The sequence below is a fragment of the Mustela nigripes genome, chromosome 2 (assembly GCF_022355385.1).
Source record: "Mustela nigripes isolate SB6536 chromosome 2, MUSNIG.SB6536, whole genome shotgun sequence".
Taxonomy (NCBI): Eukaryota; Metazoa; Chordata; class Mammalia; order Carnivora; family Mustelidae; genus Mustela; species Mustela nigripes.
Genome location: NC_081558.1, coordinates 94,514,029 through 94,530,127, shown reverse-complemented (window position 1 = coordinate 94,530,127; position 16,099 = coordinate 94,514,029). Strand labels below are relative to the sequence as shown.

The 16,099-nt window shown below is 33.8% G+C and overlaps 1 protein-coding gene across 2 annotated transcripts in view; it reads right to left on the bottom strand.

Annotated features, from left to right (window-relative positions):
- Nucleotides 1-16,099, bottom strand: part of ARMC8 (armadillo repeat containing 8) — a 105,287-nt gene that overhangs the window by 35,546 nt on the left and 53,642 nt on the right. For both annotated transcript variants that reach the window (XM_059390992.1, XM_059390993.1), the window contains 5 exons: nucleotides 15,675-15,750; nucleotides 15,488-15,578; nucleotides 13,526-13,586; nucleotides 11,004-11,204; nucleotides 8,166-8,261 (listed from right to left, as the gene is read on the bottom strand). In XM_059390992.1, the coding sequence (XP_059246975.1) occupies nucleotides 8,166-8,261; nucleotides 11,004-11,204; nucleotides 13,526-13,586; nucleotides 15,488-15,578; nucleotides 15,675-15,750 (525 nt within the window). The remainder of the gene's footprint in view (nucleotides 1-8,165; nucleotides 8,262-11,003; nucleotides 11,205-13,525; nucleotides 13,587-15,487; nucleotides 15,579-15,674; nucleotides 15,751-16,099) is intronic.

The following is a 16,099-nucleotide window of genomic DNA, read 5'->3' as shown; positions in this document are numbered from 1 at the left end:
TTTAATTACAGCCATATCTTAATCGTATGTGGCTGTACCGATCATGGCAAAACTGGCTTTCAATGTGGACAACACTTTATCACACATGAGGCTCTGGAGTTATTATGTAGCAATTTAGTGTCTCATCTCCTTAACTACTTTAAATTGTGAGCTCCTAAAAGGTACACACCAGTGTTCTTTATTCCTGGACACACAGGAGGAGGTACATATTGTAAATGCCAGATGAATAAATGGGAATAATAAAAGCAACTCACTGCCTACTTTGTACCAAAAGCTATGTGAGAAAATAGACACGTTTTTCTCAATCTGATGCTTTGTAACCAGCTAATAAAAGCTATTAAGTTCTCTCAATTCACAGCATTTTCTTTTTCAACTACTTTGACTATTGCGTTCTCCTGTGAGTTTTCTTGCCATTTCATACCATAATTTGGCTCTAGTAATGGTATTTAACTTTACATGAGTAAAGTAACAGTTCACAGCATGGGCTTTGGAGTCAGAGACTGGGATAGAATGTAGGTGGTGTCACTTACTATCTGGGTGGCCTTGGTCAAATTGCTTATTTCCTGATCTGCAACAGCTATCTCAGAGGGTTATATGAGGCTTAAAGGAGATGACGTGCTAATGCCTATCACCATGTCTAGCACATAGTAAATGCTCAATAAATGGTAGCAGTTATATTAAAATTAAATTTCCTAAACAGATTATCTGATATTTATATCTGAGTTATGTAATTGTTCTATGCCCCCATACCACATAACCCAATGCTTCATATGTCACAAAGGTTGAATAGACGTTTTCTTAATACACACACTGGACCTTTATTTTTCTCTTTGACATAGTGAAATATCTTATTCAGGCAACTTTGCTGACCATTACACAGAACATATAATGGTTCCTACCATAAACCAATGTATAGCTATTATCCAATTTGTCTGGGGTCCGTTATATGCCAAAATCATTCAAACCAGGGAATCACCATGTAGAAAAGTATCCAGTGACCATGACATATCATCAACACTTGATGATGCTTCTCTTTCAGGAAGTTAGACAATTGATCTTACCCTCCCCTAACTTTTGTGTGGCCCCATTTCTTTCTACAGTCCATTACAAAGAGGCAAACAGGAAACAGTTTTTCACCTAACTGGTTTATGATCATTTATATTTAGCTATGCATTATTAGCACAGGGTGGGCAAACTTATTTTAGGCTTTGTGGCATATGATTGTGTTGCCAACTACTCAACCTGCCACTGAAGGGTAAAACAGCCACAGGCAACAAAGAAACAAATCAATATGGTTATATTCCATAGAATTTTATGAATATTTTATCAACTAGACTTCAATAAAGCTGACAAAAAGTAGAAAAAAAAGTTTATGAATACAAATTTGAATTTATTTCTCAAATGTCAGGAAATATTCTTTTGATTTTTTCCCACCAACCATATAAAAATGCAAAAACCATTCTGAACTGGCAGGTTATAGATTATATTACACAGGTGTTAAGTACCTACAGGGTACAGTTTGCCTAGCCCTGTGCTAGCATTTATAATCATGGGAAAAAGTGTAAGAGCAATGGTCCTGGTTCATCACAAACTCAATTTTCTCAAGGTCTACTATTCCACAAATATTGTATCATTATAAACATTTCATTCATTTCCACACAGAACATTCTGAAAACTAATTTTAGTTCCAAAAATCTAATAAAGATCATATTTTAACCCATCTCGTGGTTTTCATCTGTCTTAGATTGTAAACAACAAAATAACCAACTTGTACTTCACATTTTAAGAACAAGAATTATAATTAATGGTTTATGCAACTACAACAACACAAATAACATAATATTCAATTTTATGTCCCCACTTAATGAAACTCAAATAAAAATCCATTACTTGATTATATAAATACCTCTATTATGCATATAGCATTATCACTCCCAGGTTTGCTTCTTTCAGTATGTTGAAGGCCAAGGGTCTCAATACTGTGGGCAAGTGGCAAAACCTGGTACGGTCATGGTTAACTCTAAAATTACTTACCATTATGAAAGAATGTTGCAGAGTTCATTTAAAATTCTTTGGTAGATTAGCCTTAAGAAGATAACTAACAATTTAACCACAGATTAAGTCAAGGAATTCTGAATTCTGCATGAATTTGCTATTACTCAGTAGCAAAGCCAAGTCCTGAAGGGTGCCACTTCTGTGGTACCGTCGAAAACTTTCAACATGTTCGTTTCAGGCGTTTGTTTCAACATGCAGGCCAAGGCTCAGAAATAATTCCTTGCATCTGCCCAATTTCATGGCAGAGAAATTTACAGAATTTTGACACTGTGACTTTTAAATGACCATTTAAAATTACTGAACTTTGCAAAAATATTTAAAAATAGAAATTCACGGTATAATTACACTGTTACTCAGAAAACCAACTAGTAATAAAATCTACCTACAACCCATGATAAAAATGTTCAAAAGTGAAATGCTTAAGTTTTTTATAGCAGAAAAATATAAGGAAAAACTAATCTATGTTTATCAATATATTTTAAAATCTTGTAACTTTAAAAATACAGAAGAACTTGTATTTGTTCAAAATTTGAACATATATGTTTGAGATATGATTTTATACAAATGATGATGCTTTGGAGAAATGACATCTGAGGCAATCATGGACAGTAGTACTTAGGTAACCAAAATCAGGTAAAACTTGGACTCCTCAATTTTCTGAAGACATCTATTATTACCTACGATTTTACCAATTATTGATATATATTGTAATATTCAACTTAACTCCAAGAAAATATTATATTTGGTGCTTTGGATACCATACTACAGCGATGGCATCAAATAGTTTTGAAAACCAGTATTTTAAATATGTTTTAAAATGTAAGAGTAAAAAGACATCTTCTCCTTAATGAGAGATGAACTAAAGAAAGGGCCTATGCTTTTGAAGTACAAATATTCTTTTTACTAGAATGAATAATAGTTTTGGAAATTTATAGCATAAGCATCACTATCTTCATTGCAAACTTTTTAAAAATTTATGCTCCAATGCTGTTTAGGTTTTTCTAAGACACTTCAAAATATATATTTATTTTTACTCTTCCAATTAAGTCATTTAAGATATTCTAACAAATGCTTCCTTTTATTGAGCACTTACAGTCACCCTGCTAAATATTTTAAATACTTTAGATCTCATTCTCACAATGACCCTGCAGATATAACTTCCTTTGCTGGGAAAAAGAGGGTAGAAGACAAATTCTCCTTCTTTGTTTTCCTTTTTTTTCTTATTTTCTCTGCCTTAAAAAACAAAACAAACAAACAAAAATCCACTGTTCAGTTGGGAAAAGAAAAAAAATCTCACCCTTGGCTACTGTCTTTACATTTATCATGTAAAAAACATCTGTGACTGGATGATTTTTTTCCACCCCAAGGGAAAAAAACTTAAGAGTTCGTGTTTTCAATTCTTGAAAATATAAAAGGCATTTAGAAAACATTAAAAATAACAAAAATATTAAATTATTAATTTCTAACTTGATTCAAGGATAGCTATATTGATATCACCATGTTCATTTTAATTAGTTCCCAATAATTCTTTGAACCCCTAGCAAATTCTTACTGTTCATTTCTTACTTTTCTCTGACTTACTGAGATTTTATTATAAATGCTGAATTTTAAGGCTGTGTTTTACTGCTCTTGATCTCACCTCTGCTTTCCACTGGACAATGTTTCTACAATGTAGGAAGTTCAATCAATCAATGCACAATCAAATTACTAATCATAAAAAATCCGATATTCAGATAGTATTTTATACAGACATGTATAACTTGCAGAATAGGTTGATTTCTAAGAGGCTAATTCCTATAAACCAAATCATATCTTTATCCCTACAGGAAAAAAAACAAAAATTGGTCCAGATTCACAGTTGTGAATGCTATAAATATTTTTAAACTCATACATTTATACATCAAAAGAACCCCTAAGAAATAATAGTAAAAACCATTTCAAAATTAAACTACCATACCATAAAACATGTTCTCTTTGATCTATTATCAAAATGAAAAGACACACACTTGGAATTGTCTGCCTCTTGAAAAATGGGAGTTTCTTACATTTTCCCTATGCTAAATGTAGTGAATCCCCTTGACTATATGGTCAGATAGATTCCCTGTATTTTAAGGCCCATCTCTTTACAAACCTGTGTAACTACTAATAAAGTTATGTTAAGTTCTCAATGCAAAAACACCCATGTATAATTGGATTAAGGGTGCTTAATGCAATTTTACAATATGGTTCACTCATCCATTTGTCCATTCATTCATCCATTCTTCAAATATGTATTAGTGCCAACTATGTACCTGGCAATGTTGTAGATGCTGGGAATACAGTGATAAACAAAACATAAAAAATCCCTGCCCTCAATAGAGCTTACATTCTAGTTCCTCAAAATGGATCTACAGCTAAAATATAAGCATTCAAAATGCAAGAGGAAAACTTTCTGTAAGGCTCCATCAGTCAGATATCTCAAAGAAGCAAAGGCTACCATAGTACTACACTTAACATTTGTAATGTGCCTTACTTTTACCAAAAATAAAAATCACACCATGTTAAGTTTATTAACTTCCTTGAATTTTAATTTATATTTACTACTTCGAGTTTTCCTCAATTTACACTTTCTCTTTCTGATAAATTCTACTAGTTCCTTGAAGAGAGTAAAAGTCAAACAATCCTTTCAAATTTCCAACCTAATTGATGATCAACAGGTATTTATCAAGTGATGGTCTTCTTAAGAGCCATTTTTTATTATAAAGGACTTGGCTTCACAATTATAGGACTGTTTGCCACTGCTGCCTCTGAAGGACTTAACCACTGACTGGAGTTTTGACTGGGAATGGCAGTATTTGAAATAATCTTAAGTATCTTAACTTCTTTCTTTTGTTGCTGTCCCAATAACCTAACATATGCTTCTTAGTCAGCATTAACATGTGGTTAAGACCATCATTAGAAACTAGACTTTGCCCATGGCAGATATTACAGCTAATCTTTACCTGGCATTGCTGCCAGTACACTTAATGTGCCCTGGACCCTTCTTCCACTGAGTAGCTCTCAATTGCTGCCTCTGCCCTTGCTTTCTCCAACCAGAATCTTTCCATTATTCTAAGTTGAGTATGGCCAGACCACACCTGTTGTCAAGCTCAGTGGTTCTTCATCTTTCTTTGGGCTTCTCCCTCCTTATGTCACAGCCAAGAGTAGTATTGCCCACTTCCAACTGCAGATTTTTCCACCCTCCTTCACTTTCTAATAGGGCACTGTGGGAAACTGGGAAATTTGTAAGTATACCACAGAGTGATAAAGGATGCAAAGTCAGGAATCCCAATACCAACTTTGCTCTGCACAGAAGGATACTAAAAGATTCAAGCATATTAAAGGAAATGCCACTCTGTATATGGTTTCTGCATTTTCATTTCTATATTTATTCAACAAATATTTATTGAATGCTTATTAAGTTCCAAGGACTGTTATACAGATGGTTTCTTTTAATGGGAATACACTATCACCACTCCAACGCAGGAGTGGTAAATTTCTGATCTACAGGTCATGTTCAGTCCTTAGCTTCATTTTTTCCAGCCCAGAGAGAATGATCAAGAAACAAAATCATGACAGGACTTTAGAAGTCTTCAGAAGCAAGAAGACAGACTAAATCTATGATGAGAGAAGGCCTGTATCTTTTCCCTTTATTACTGTGTACCCGTCTCTACCTCTTTACTCTGGTTTTCTCTTCTTCATTTTGCCTCATTTCTTTAACTGGCCATTTTAGGGTAATGGGATATATAGATTATCTCCTGTATTTAATGAATTGCATTCTCATTTTTCATTTAAAAGGCAGACCAATTTAACATTTCATATTTTTATCCTAAACAAAAAGGCTTTTCATTGCTTTTGTTTGGAGGAATGGGGAGGTCTACAGCCCTTGAAATTTCTTTCACAGAGTCTCCACTCATTAATTCAAGTAAACTGAAATTCCATCTCAACAAGCATAAATATTGCATTAAAAAATAAAACAATAATAAACATTGTCTTCAAGAATCTACACAAAAAGGGAATACAATCAAAGTTTATAAGGCATAAGTATAAAAGGTAATTAAATATTTCATGGAGAAAGTAAGTAAAAAATCTATCCAGATAATTATTTTGACAAAGAAATGGAAAAGAAATAAATGCATTCAAAGGAAGAGTTATCACTTTACCATTTTTTATACACTGAAAATAAAGATTCCCCACTCCTAAGAACCATTTTCATGCAGTTTTTATCACAAAATTATTTTATATTTTTCATTTTACAATTTCTCTCTTCAGTAGTTGCTATAAACTGTAAATTATTCAAACACTTAATTTCCCAGATTAAATATCTTCCTAAAAACTCTATAAATCCCCATTACATAAGAATGTCACAGTATCTTTTCTTTACCACACAAAAAACTATAATAATTATAACTTGTTCTTTATTTGTCATCTTTCTACAGAAGTTATCAGGATTAAGCCTTACCAGTAAATTATACACATTATGAATACAAGTTTTAATACTGATCAGACTATTAACGTTGCAAGTATTTCTAGAACATGATATCACAAATTAAGTCATTAATTCCAAAACAACAGTTTATTAACAAAAAAGTACAAAGAAGTACAAATGGACATCCTATTTCCCCCCATTATGGTCCATCTATCTATCTCCCTTTCAGTCCATGGCACAGCCTTCTTGAGCTAAAAGAATAGGTAAAATACTTCTCTTCTCAATGGGCCTAATAACCATCTAAAACCAAATCATTATGTATTTAAGTTATACAGTCCATGTCAATTTTTTAAAAAATGTTTTATCTATATAAGTTGCTATAAAAGCCTCTTCCCCTGCAATATACCATGTACCTAAGCTGAATGAAACATATCAATATCAACATCCAGAAATCATGCTTACACACAGGGAATATCAGATCATTAGTATATTTGCCTTGAAGTAACAGATTACAAATGAAAGAAGTGTCAAAAAGGATTTTCATAGATATTTACTAAACACTTCAAGTCAGAAACATCTTGTTAACTGAACGAAATTGAGATACATGGAAAGCATTCAGTTTAGTCGTGTTTTTTGCACTGATTTATAAATCAAAGCTACTCACATATCTAATCTCTCTGGTATTATTTCAATTTTCTTCAATAATGGTTCCTTTCCAATTTATTTCAAATAAACCTACAGTTTTCCCTATTTCTCTCTATACAAGCCCAAAGTACTTCTCTGAATCATGGTAAATTCCCAATACTTTTTGATTTTCCTCACAGGGCTTTAGATGGGAGTATAATAAATCACCATGTTTCAGTAAATAATGCCCTCTTTCTGCTATAATTCATCAAGAGAGATTATGTGGATCAATTTACTGATGTTCCTAAAAGCCATGTATAAAATTTATTAGATGATGTATTTTTTTTTGAGTGGTAAGCTCCAGCCTTTTGGTTTGTGGAGGCAGCCAGGTCAGAGCTTATCACCTTCCTTTAGTCCCTGCTTAGAACTACTCTATAAAGAACACGAGTTCAGTGTTAGACTAGGCTGTAGTAACATAAGGTGCTAGACCAGTGACACATTTTTTTGGGAACTGGAAAATTCAGATGACCACTCACTAAACATAAAATCATTATTCCACAAAGATTTTATTCACATCAAACTTGCACAGCAGCAAAAAAAAAATCAAAACATAACTAAGCCACATATCAAAGAACAATATACAATAAAGATTTGAATTTCTCAATGGCATTGGAAAGTTTTTCCATAAATAACATTTACAATTCTAGTGTTAGATCTTTCAAGGTGTCTAAAGCTTCACAGTGCTAGAATTGATTTTTATCAGAACACATGCAAAAATGTGCAACATAATAATTCATATTAATGACAGAAAAAAGCACACCAGTTATTTGTCATTCCAGCACGGCCATGCCACTCTATGTTCTAAAAACAAACAACCCCCAAATCCGGGTCCCATTCATTCTTCAATTATGCCTTTAGTCACTCTGCTTTATTATATTCAAACAGTCACTGTTAGTGCTCTTCACCACGACTTTCAGGTTGACGTCACTCCCTGCCTGCTGGCTGTCAGGACTGGGGGACGCCCCTCTCCCAGACTCACCTTCTTCCGGATGTCTTCATCGTTTGCTCCTAGAGAGGCATAGAGCTTGAATGCAGCCTGGCGGAGTTCATGAGCATGTTTTAAGTCATGATCAAGCTATGGAAGGGGAAAAAAGGTATATTGCAGCTCAGTCCACAAACCTAATTTTCAATAAAACTGAGTAGAAATAAAAATTTTTGAAAAAAATAACTGAACTATTAAGATATTAATGCTCTCATTGACTTCTTGATTACTTCTGGGTTCTGTTCATGTATGACTAAGACCTTGCTGCGTTTGTGTCAGCATGACCTGGAATGCATGCAGTCTGCTTCTATCTAAGAGTGAACACCATAACACTTGACACTGGTATATGAAAAGTCTTTGTGAACCTCTGACCCTTAAAAATGTAGTGCTCCCAGATGGTAGCTTTAGTGGCACTGATGCTTGCTTACACCAGCTCTTTGAAAGCACTCAAAAACTAGGCACTCGGGCTTTTTTAGCCCCCAGACTACAGCTGATAATGTGAGTACTGCTGCAACCAGGTTTCTAGGAGATTTTCTTAAACACTAAGAGCAGTGCTAGCCCAATTTCAGGATTTAACAAGATTTTAGAAAGAGGAAAACCTTTGTGAAAATCCTTAATAAATAATACACCATGGTAGTCATTACTATGTTATCTATTATAATTATCTGAGATTTATGTTCAGAGATTTTTTGATAAGTTTAAGGTTATTCACTGGTACGAAACAATTAATACTATTTTTCTACATGCATAACTGCTAGGTTATCAGTTCTTCTGTACAACTGATTTATCATTAAACTACCACAAAAATGAAATAGAAGCATGTTCTCATGACACTTTCAATGACTAAATACAAATCAGTAAATATATAAGGCACATCAATAATGTAATTTATAACTAATTCATCCAAATGACTACAACTCCAAATGAGTTGCCTTGAAAAGGTTCATCTTTATGCAATGATATAAGTATTGTGTATAACCTTCTGAGATCTTATTTTGAAACTTCTTAAAGAACAAAGTGGCATATTAGGTAGAAAACCCTGAATTCATCAGTTAAGAGTTTTATTAAATTGTCACTGACTGTGGTATATGAAGATGGGGAAATAAATTTAGCTGGGTAACATTATTTAGGGTAACAAATAACAACAGCAGGGGTGCTTGGGTGGCTCAGTTGTTAAGTGTCTGTCTTCAGCTCAAGTTGTGATCTCATGTCTGACTCCCTGTTCAGTGGGGGGTTCGCTTCTCCTCTCCTTCTGTCCCTTCCCCCCACTCGTGCTCTCTTTCCCTCTCTCTCTCAAATAATGTAATTTAAAAAACAAACAGACAAAAAACAAAAAAAAGCCAAGTAACAACAATAGTAGTTTCAAAATTTTGACACATTTATTAACATGTAAGAATTTCTCACTATGGGTCTAGTATCTATATTTTTATGGTCAGAAACCACTATAGAAGCCATCATCAAAATTAAAGATGACAAACATATTCAAGGTTTGGTATAAAAGATCATTTAAAAAATTATTACTATTCTAGTTTTACTGTGAGGGAAATAAAATGGAAAAACCCTAACAGAGGGATAACGTTCTATATACTGATTAAATGATTTATACAGGTATAGGGTACAAGTTCTTACAACTATGTTTCCTCACTCTCCTGTCCATCCAAGTGTTCCATTTGCCTTGCTAGGATGGTCAACTAAAGAGGTTCATGAGGTCACTCTTAGGACTTGCTCATGTATCTTTGTACCAGTGAGATACTGTGTCCATGTGAGCAAGTGGCCAGAGGGAAAACAGACAAGGTAGCTGGCTCAAAGTCACCCATCACCTATACTGGAAGAACAATACTGTACACTGAAGGAACAGCAGGCACTAATTTTAATTCATAGAGGGCAGGGTACATTATTAATACCATTAACACAGAAGGTTACTTTGGGCCCGTTCTAGAAGAAAAAGATAAACCCTTAAGAGTTCATTGTTTTCAGTGTTAAATGCCAAATGAACAGTTGCCTGTCAAATGAAGTTTTAGGAAACTCAAGGGCATGGGAGAGGTCAAGAGAAAAGTAAAAAAAATTACCATTGGGATGACTGGCATCAAAAATAGTCACAATCATGAAACAATACTGGTTACTAATTAGGAGGCAATGCTCTCTCTACTATGACCTCCTTAAATAAACTTTCTGAATATTGTTCTCTTATACTTAAAGAAATGGATATGACAAACAAGCTAAGAAGAACAAAGTCGAAAGAAATACCTAACTATTCTACGGAACTTACAGCTTGAGAAAAACTGAGAAAAGCACAGTCTGGTTCTTGACGGTTGCAAACTAGAGGTTAAACAGTGCTTTAGTTGACACTAGCAGACCCAAAGCACAGTATAAAACTGAAGGAAAGATGACAAAAGTTAGAAAAGATAGCAAAAGAGAAAGTGGTGGAAGAGTTAAAATAAGGCCACTCATATCACCTGTCACAGATAATTACCCTTGATGTAAAGAACAAGAATATAACAAGAGAGATGATCCTGGGAACCTCAACAGAGTAAAATGATGTTGATATAATATCAATACCCAGTTTTGACACCCCACTATTTTAGGGTTTTAGTTGAGAATTAGGGATGTAATTTTCTTCCTTCCTGATTACCTGCTTAGTGACTAATTTCTGATGAACACATGAGATAAACTAGATTCAAAAACCCATAGCACCATCTATGTTATCAAAGGGAGAAGATTTTCTTCATTTAAAAGGGTTTTGAACTGTAATTATCAATTGGTTCAAAGTTGTGAGCAGTAAGAAAATCTTAAAAATCCCTTGCTTCAGCTGCTGAAAAGAAAAACAGAACATACCCTTTTAATATCAGTGATGGCACTCACTGAGCTGGGATACTTGAAATAATCAGCAAGCATGGCAATGAGGTGATCAGTTATGCTAGCGATTCTCTGTAGTTCCACATCTGGTTCAATCAGATAGGCGAGTGTCTCAGCTCCTTCAACTCTCTCCTCTAGCAACCTCTCCTTACTGCACATTCGAACCAAACAAGGCAGTGTCTGGAAGGTAGTGAAATTAATTATTTGCTTTGTGGTAAAGGCAAAAGCTTGATGGAGAGCATATAGTGACTGAATCAATGCAATGGTTTTTATTGGCAGTCATGTTACTGATCAAATGTTTGAATAAACATTCAGAGAATGAAAGGCTTGTTGGAATGTAAAAACAAAGTTCAGTGTATATTAATCATTTGTGCTGTTATATTACACCCTAATCATACAATCAAAGCACATTAATGCAAACTCTGATCAGGCTTTGTGACAGATAAAACTGAAACTTTATTCCACAACCTTATAAAAGACATTTATGAATCCCTGATAAAACATGTCTGAGGTTTCTGTCCCATCCATATATTTATTTATTTAAAAGACATCTAGCAAAGATGCCAGTTAGCTCAGGTGGTTAGAGAGCTGATAAAAGACATCCAGCAGTTTAATCAGGAACAATTCTGCCGCAGAAAAAGTATGCTATCTTTTCTTTAGTGAATAGTATGACTGGGGTGACTTTTATTTTTGGGGTATGATCAATACCTATAGGTGCAAAACTGAAATACAGCTTTAAAAATTCAGGGATCTTATCATTACTGATTCCATGAGTTTTCCTATAATGCTGATGAAATGCATCAATCGTTCCTAGGTTTTCTAAATCAATCCCTAGAATGACTATACCTGCTAGTCCAATCTTACTTCTGCGGTCCTTCAAAAATCCTGGTGCTTGTTTTGTTAACTCAGCTACATTAGGTCCTCAATAAAAAAATTCTAAGTATTTACTATTTCTAAGGCTGATGAGCACATTTTAAACACCACCACAAAGGTGGAGATTGAAATGTTGTAATTATAGGAAGCCTTCCTCAATTACTGTCTGTGCTATGCTCTTTTCTAAGTTCCTATTATATCTTTACCATAGAGTTTAGCACTTCATTTTTCACTACTGATAATCCTATCAGGCTAGTGCAGGCTTTATAATACAACCCTAGGCTTCCAAGAGGAAAGTCTTATTATTTTTTTTTGAACAGTTACTAATATTTATTAATACCATAAATTCATGGATTATTGAATTTAACACTCACAACTACTACATGAAGAAGATGCTATTAACCTAGTTTTACAAATAAGGGAGAAGAGAAGGGGTAGAACAGTTGAGCAAATAAACTAAGGTTACCTGCATGGAAGCCCTTAGAACTCTACACAATGTTGCTAACTTAGTGGGTCCTCAGTTCTAATTAATTGACTTGCTTCACCAAAGACTAAAGCAAACATTAGTATTACTGCTCTTTTATCCTTGGGTTCACTCTGTACACTGATAATGAGCATAAAATCGCAATCATAAAATGAAACATAACCAATTTATTTACACTTAATTTTGTTCTTTGTAGCTAATAAGATGTTTAATATATTTAATATATTTTTATTTTTAAAATGACCCTGTGGGATAGATGAGCAATTTTCACGAAGCACCAAAAGAGTAAGGGAGGTACCCAAGGTTACCCAAGCCAGTCAGTGGTGGAATGCTGAAACCAGAATCCAAGACTTGTAACTTCTAGGGCCAGTCTCTTACTTGGGTTTTTCTGAGTTCTAGTTGCTTTTGACATCTCACAATGATGTTGGTTTTCATGTACTATTTACTTTTTCTTTTTTCATTATGTCTTTTGATTATCTGTCAGGAGGGTGATATAAAGTCTTTGTCTACAGAGCTAATGAACTGCTTTCCTATAAAATTACACTGCAAACTTGATGAAAATCAAGGATTAAAATATATTTTCTATTTCACCTGAATTTTATGTATTTTTACAACTTCTAGATCCTCCTAATTTCCGTAAAGATGAAAAAGGTGTGACAAGGAAAAGAACTATTTCACTTTGCCTCTCAAAACACATCTAAAGGGAGGGAGACAAACCATAAGTGACTCTTAATCTCACAAAACAAACTGAGGGTTGCTGGGGGGAGAGGGGTTGGGAGAAGCGGGGTGGGGTTATGGACATTGGGGAGAGTATGTGCTTTGGTGAGTGCTGTGAAGTGTGTAAACCTGGCGATTCACAGACCCGTACCCCTGGGATAAAAATATATTGTATGTTTATAAAAAATTAAAAATTAAAAAAATAAACAAAAAAAAACACATCTAAAAGCAATTTTTTAAAACTACATGGTATGCCATTAAAAAGAAAAGCATGCTGTTTTAATATTATTTTATGCTATGCACATATACCATAGTTACATAAAAAAGAAATAGGAGGAAAAAAAGAAATGGGAATGTCAATATTTATATTCAACACTTACGAGCGGGGGAACTTTTGCATGTGTTTAGAAAGAATTAATTAGCTCACCTTTAATACAATACAGTTGTCATCTGTCCGAATTGCTCCAGCTCTACACATATAAGTTAAACTGGAATAAGATGGCAGAAAGTAAGTTTTTGCTTGTGTTTTAAAGCTTTAAAAGAAAAATTCCTTGCCTTTAGGATTTTATGGAGAAAAAAAGACAGCTACTCTTATTTATCTTAAGGAAGAAGGTTTTCAGATTACCTCATATGCGGTTTCACCAATTTAACACTCAAAACCAACTAACTGATATATAAAGATAGTAAGTCAGGTATTTTTCAAAAACATATACAAAATTGTTTTAAAAGTAAAGGCTTGGGGCGCCTGGGTGGCTCAGTTGTTAAGTGTCTGCCTTCGGGTCAGGTCATGATCCTAAGGTTCTGGGATTGAGCCCTGCGTCGGACTCCCTGCTTGGCGGGAGGTCTGCTTCTTCTCCCACTCTCCCTGATTGTGCTCCTTCTCCCACTCCCCCGATTGTGTTCCCTCTCTTGCTGTCTCTGTCTCTGTCAAATAAATAAATAAAATCTTTAAAAAAAAATAAAGGCTTAATGAGCAGATAAAACTTTGAAGCTATATACCAGGCACAGTGGAGTTCCCTATACTTTAAAAATTTTTATTTTTTATTTTTTATTATGTTAGTCACCATAAAGTATGTCATTAGTTTTTGATGCCTTATACTTTCTTCTATAATTTTCATGTGAGAAAATTTCCATAATAAAAAGGGGGGAAAAGTTAAAAATAAAATATAAAGTTCATAAAGTGTCTAAGATTAAATTAAGCTAAGCTGGGATATTCTAACTCCAACACCAGTAGTACAAGAATCACAAAAGAAGCATTTAACTCTTAGTGGTAGCCATAAGAAATTAATAACTCTTCAGAGTTTTCCAGCAATGGCTTTGATAACTGGTCAATGATTTGGCTCTATTAAAAAACAATCTGCCTTCACAATGATACCTGTCTTTGAAAAAGAAAACTACTCAGTACTCCCTAAACAGGTACTGAACACTTCAGAAACTTAAATTAATGAATTTCCTTCTTGGATTAGATTCCTTCAGTAAGCTGGGGAGAGGGAGCTAAAACACTCCATATTCTGGCTTCTATAGAAAGCTATAAAAAAATCAATAAAATTTACTTAGACTGTACAGGATTGAATTGTTTATAGCTGTTATCATCTTAAGACTTGTTACCACATTTTTTTAAACCAGTCCCATGAGAGCATTTATCTTACAACAAAAAGGTTTTTGAAGACAAAAAGCAAAGAAGCATATAAATAATACACTAAAAACAAAGCAATTCATTGTGCAAGAGTAATTCCCTGAAAATTCCTCATCCTTGTCTAAAATACTAGACAGCCACAAATTCTTGAATACTGGAACAATTAATTTAGCAAAGAATCTTACAGAGCAGGTGCTCAACCTATCTACTAAATGTGCTCATAATTGCTGAATTGACATATATTGAATGCTTATATGTGCCAGGACTTGTACTAATAAGAACTTAACTATCTTATAAACTGTCGCATCTCTATGAGAATTTTATGTCTTGTTTTTCTAAAGATGAGAAAGCCATATTTTCTGAAATCATGCCTTGGTTATCAACTTCAACTAATTCTCACTCTATATTTTCCTATATTTATAGTTTCTTAATTCTTAGCATAAATTTGTTAGTTAAATCTAATTCTATATCATTTCAACTGAAATATAAGGAGAGTATGTTGAGAATGTAATAAAATAATTTTCTGTGGTAAGTCCTTAGCTGTTACATGAGTGTTGCTGCTCTGCATGCCACTAGTAGTATGCTGAGTAAAAAATTCATACCCATTTAAGAAAACATGAGACAAACTCATGACTTGCAAATCCCCAAATCCCAAAATAAGATGGGGATTGGAGGAGCTAATTGGGCTGTCCAAAAACACTCTAACATATTGATAAAGCACTATTATTCTTCACACATTGTCTTGACTTTTACCATTTTGCTGATGTCAGCTGCATCTCAATAGGCTTATCCCTCTGTAACATCTTCACAAATATTTGTGGTAACAATTCTCCATCAACCAAAACTAAAAATGAAACAAACGACAAGAATTAAGGAATTCTTTAAATCTACAAAGTTTATAAATCAAATCAAGTAGGTACCACTGAAAGTTTCAGCCTACCATTTACCAGAGTCATCGATACCTGGGGGTTTTCAAAAGCTAAAACTGAGAAGCATTTCAGTGCTTGCATTCGAACCTGTAATAATAAACAAACACACAAAAAATGCATTGATCTTGATCTTGCAAATAACGAACTTTAATGTCAAAGAATCTAAACTCTTCTGAAGAAATAACTGTTTAAATCTGCTTAAAATATTAAAAGAAGGCCTCAAGGGAATAAAAATAACACCTGAATATCTGGAGTACAGTAAGTTAAACTTAATTATAAAGAGTTAAAATTAACTGTGAAGTAATAGAAAAGAAAAAACAGGAAAAAACAGCAACTAAAATTTAATCAGATAAATTCCTAATCAAATTAAAAAGAACAATGTACAAAACATAATATTGGTAAGCCAGAGAGAGCTTAATAACACTTAATTACCAAC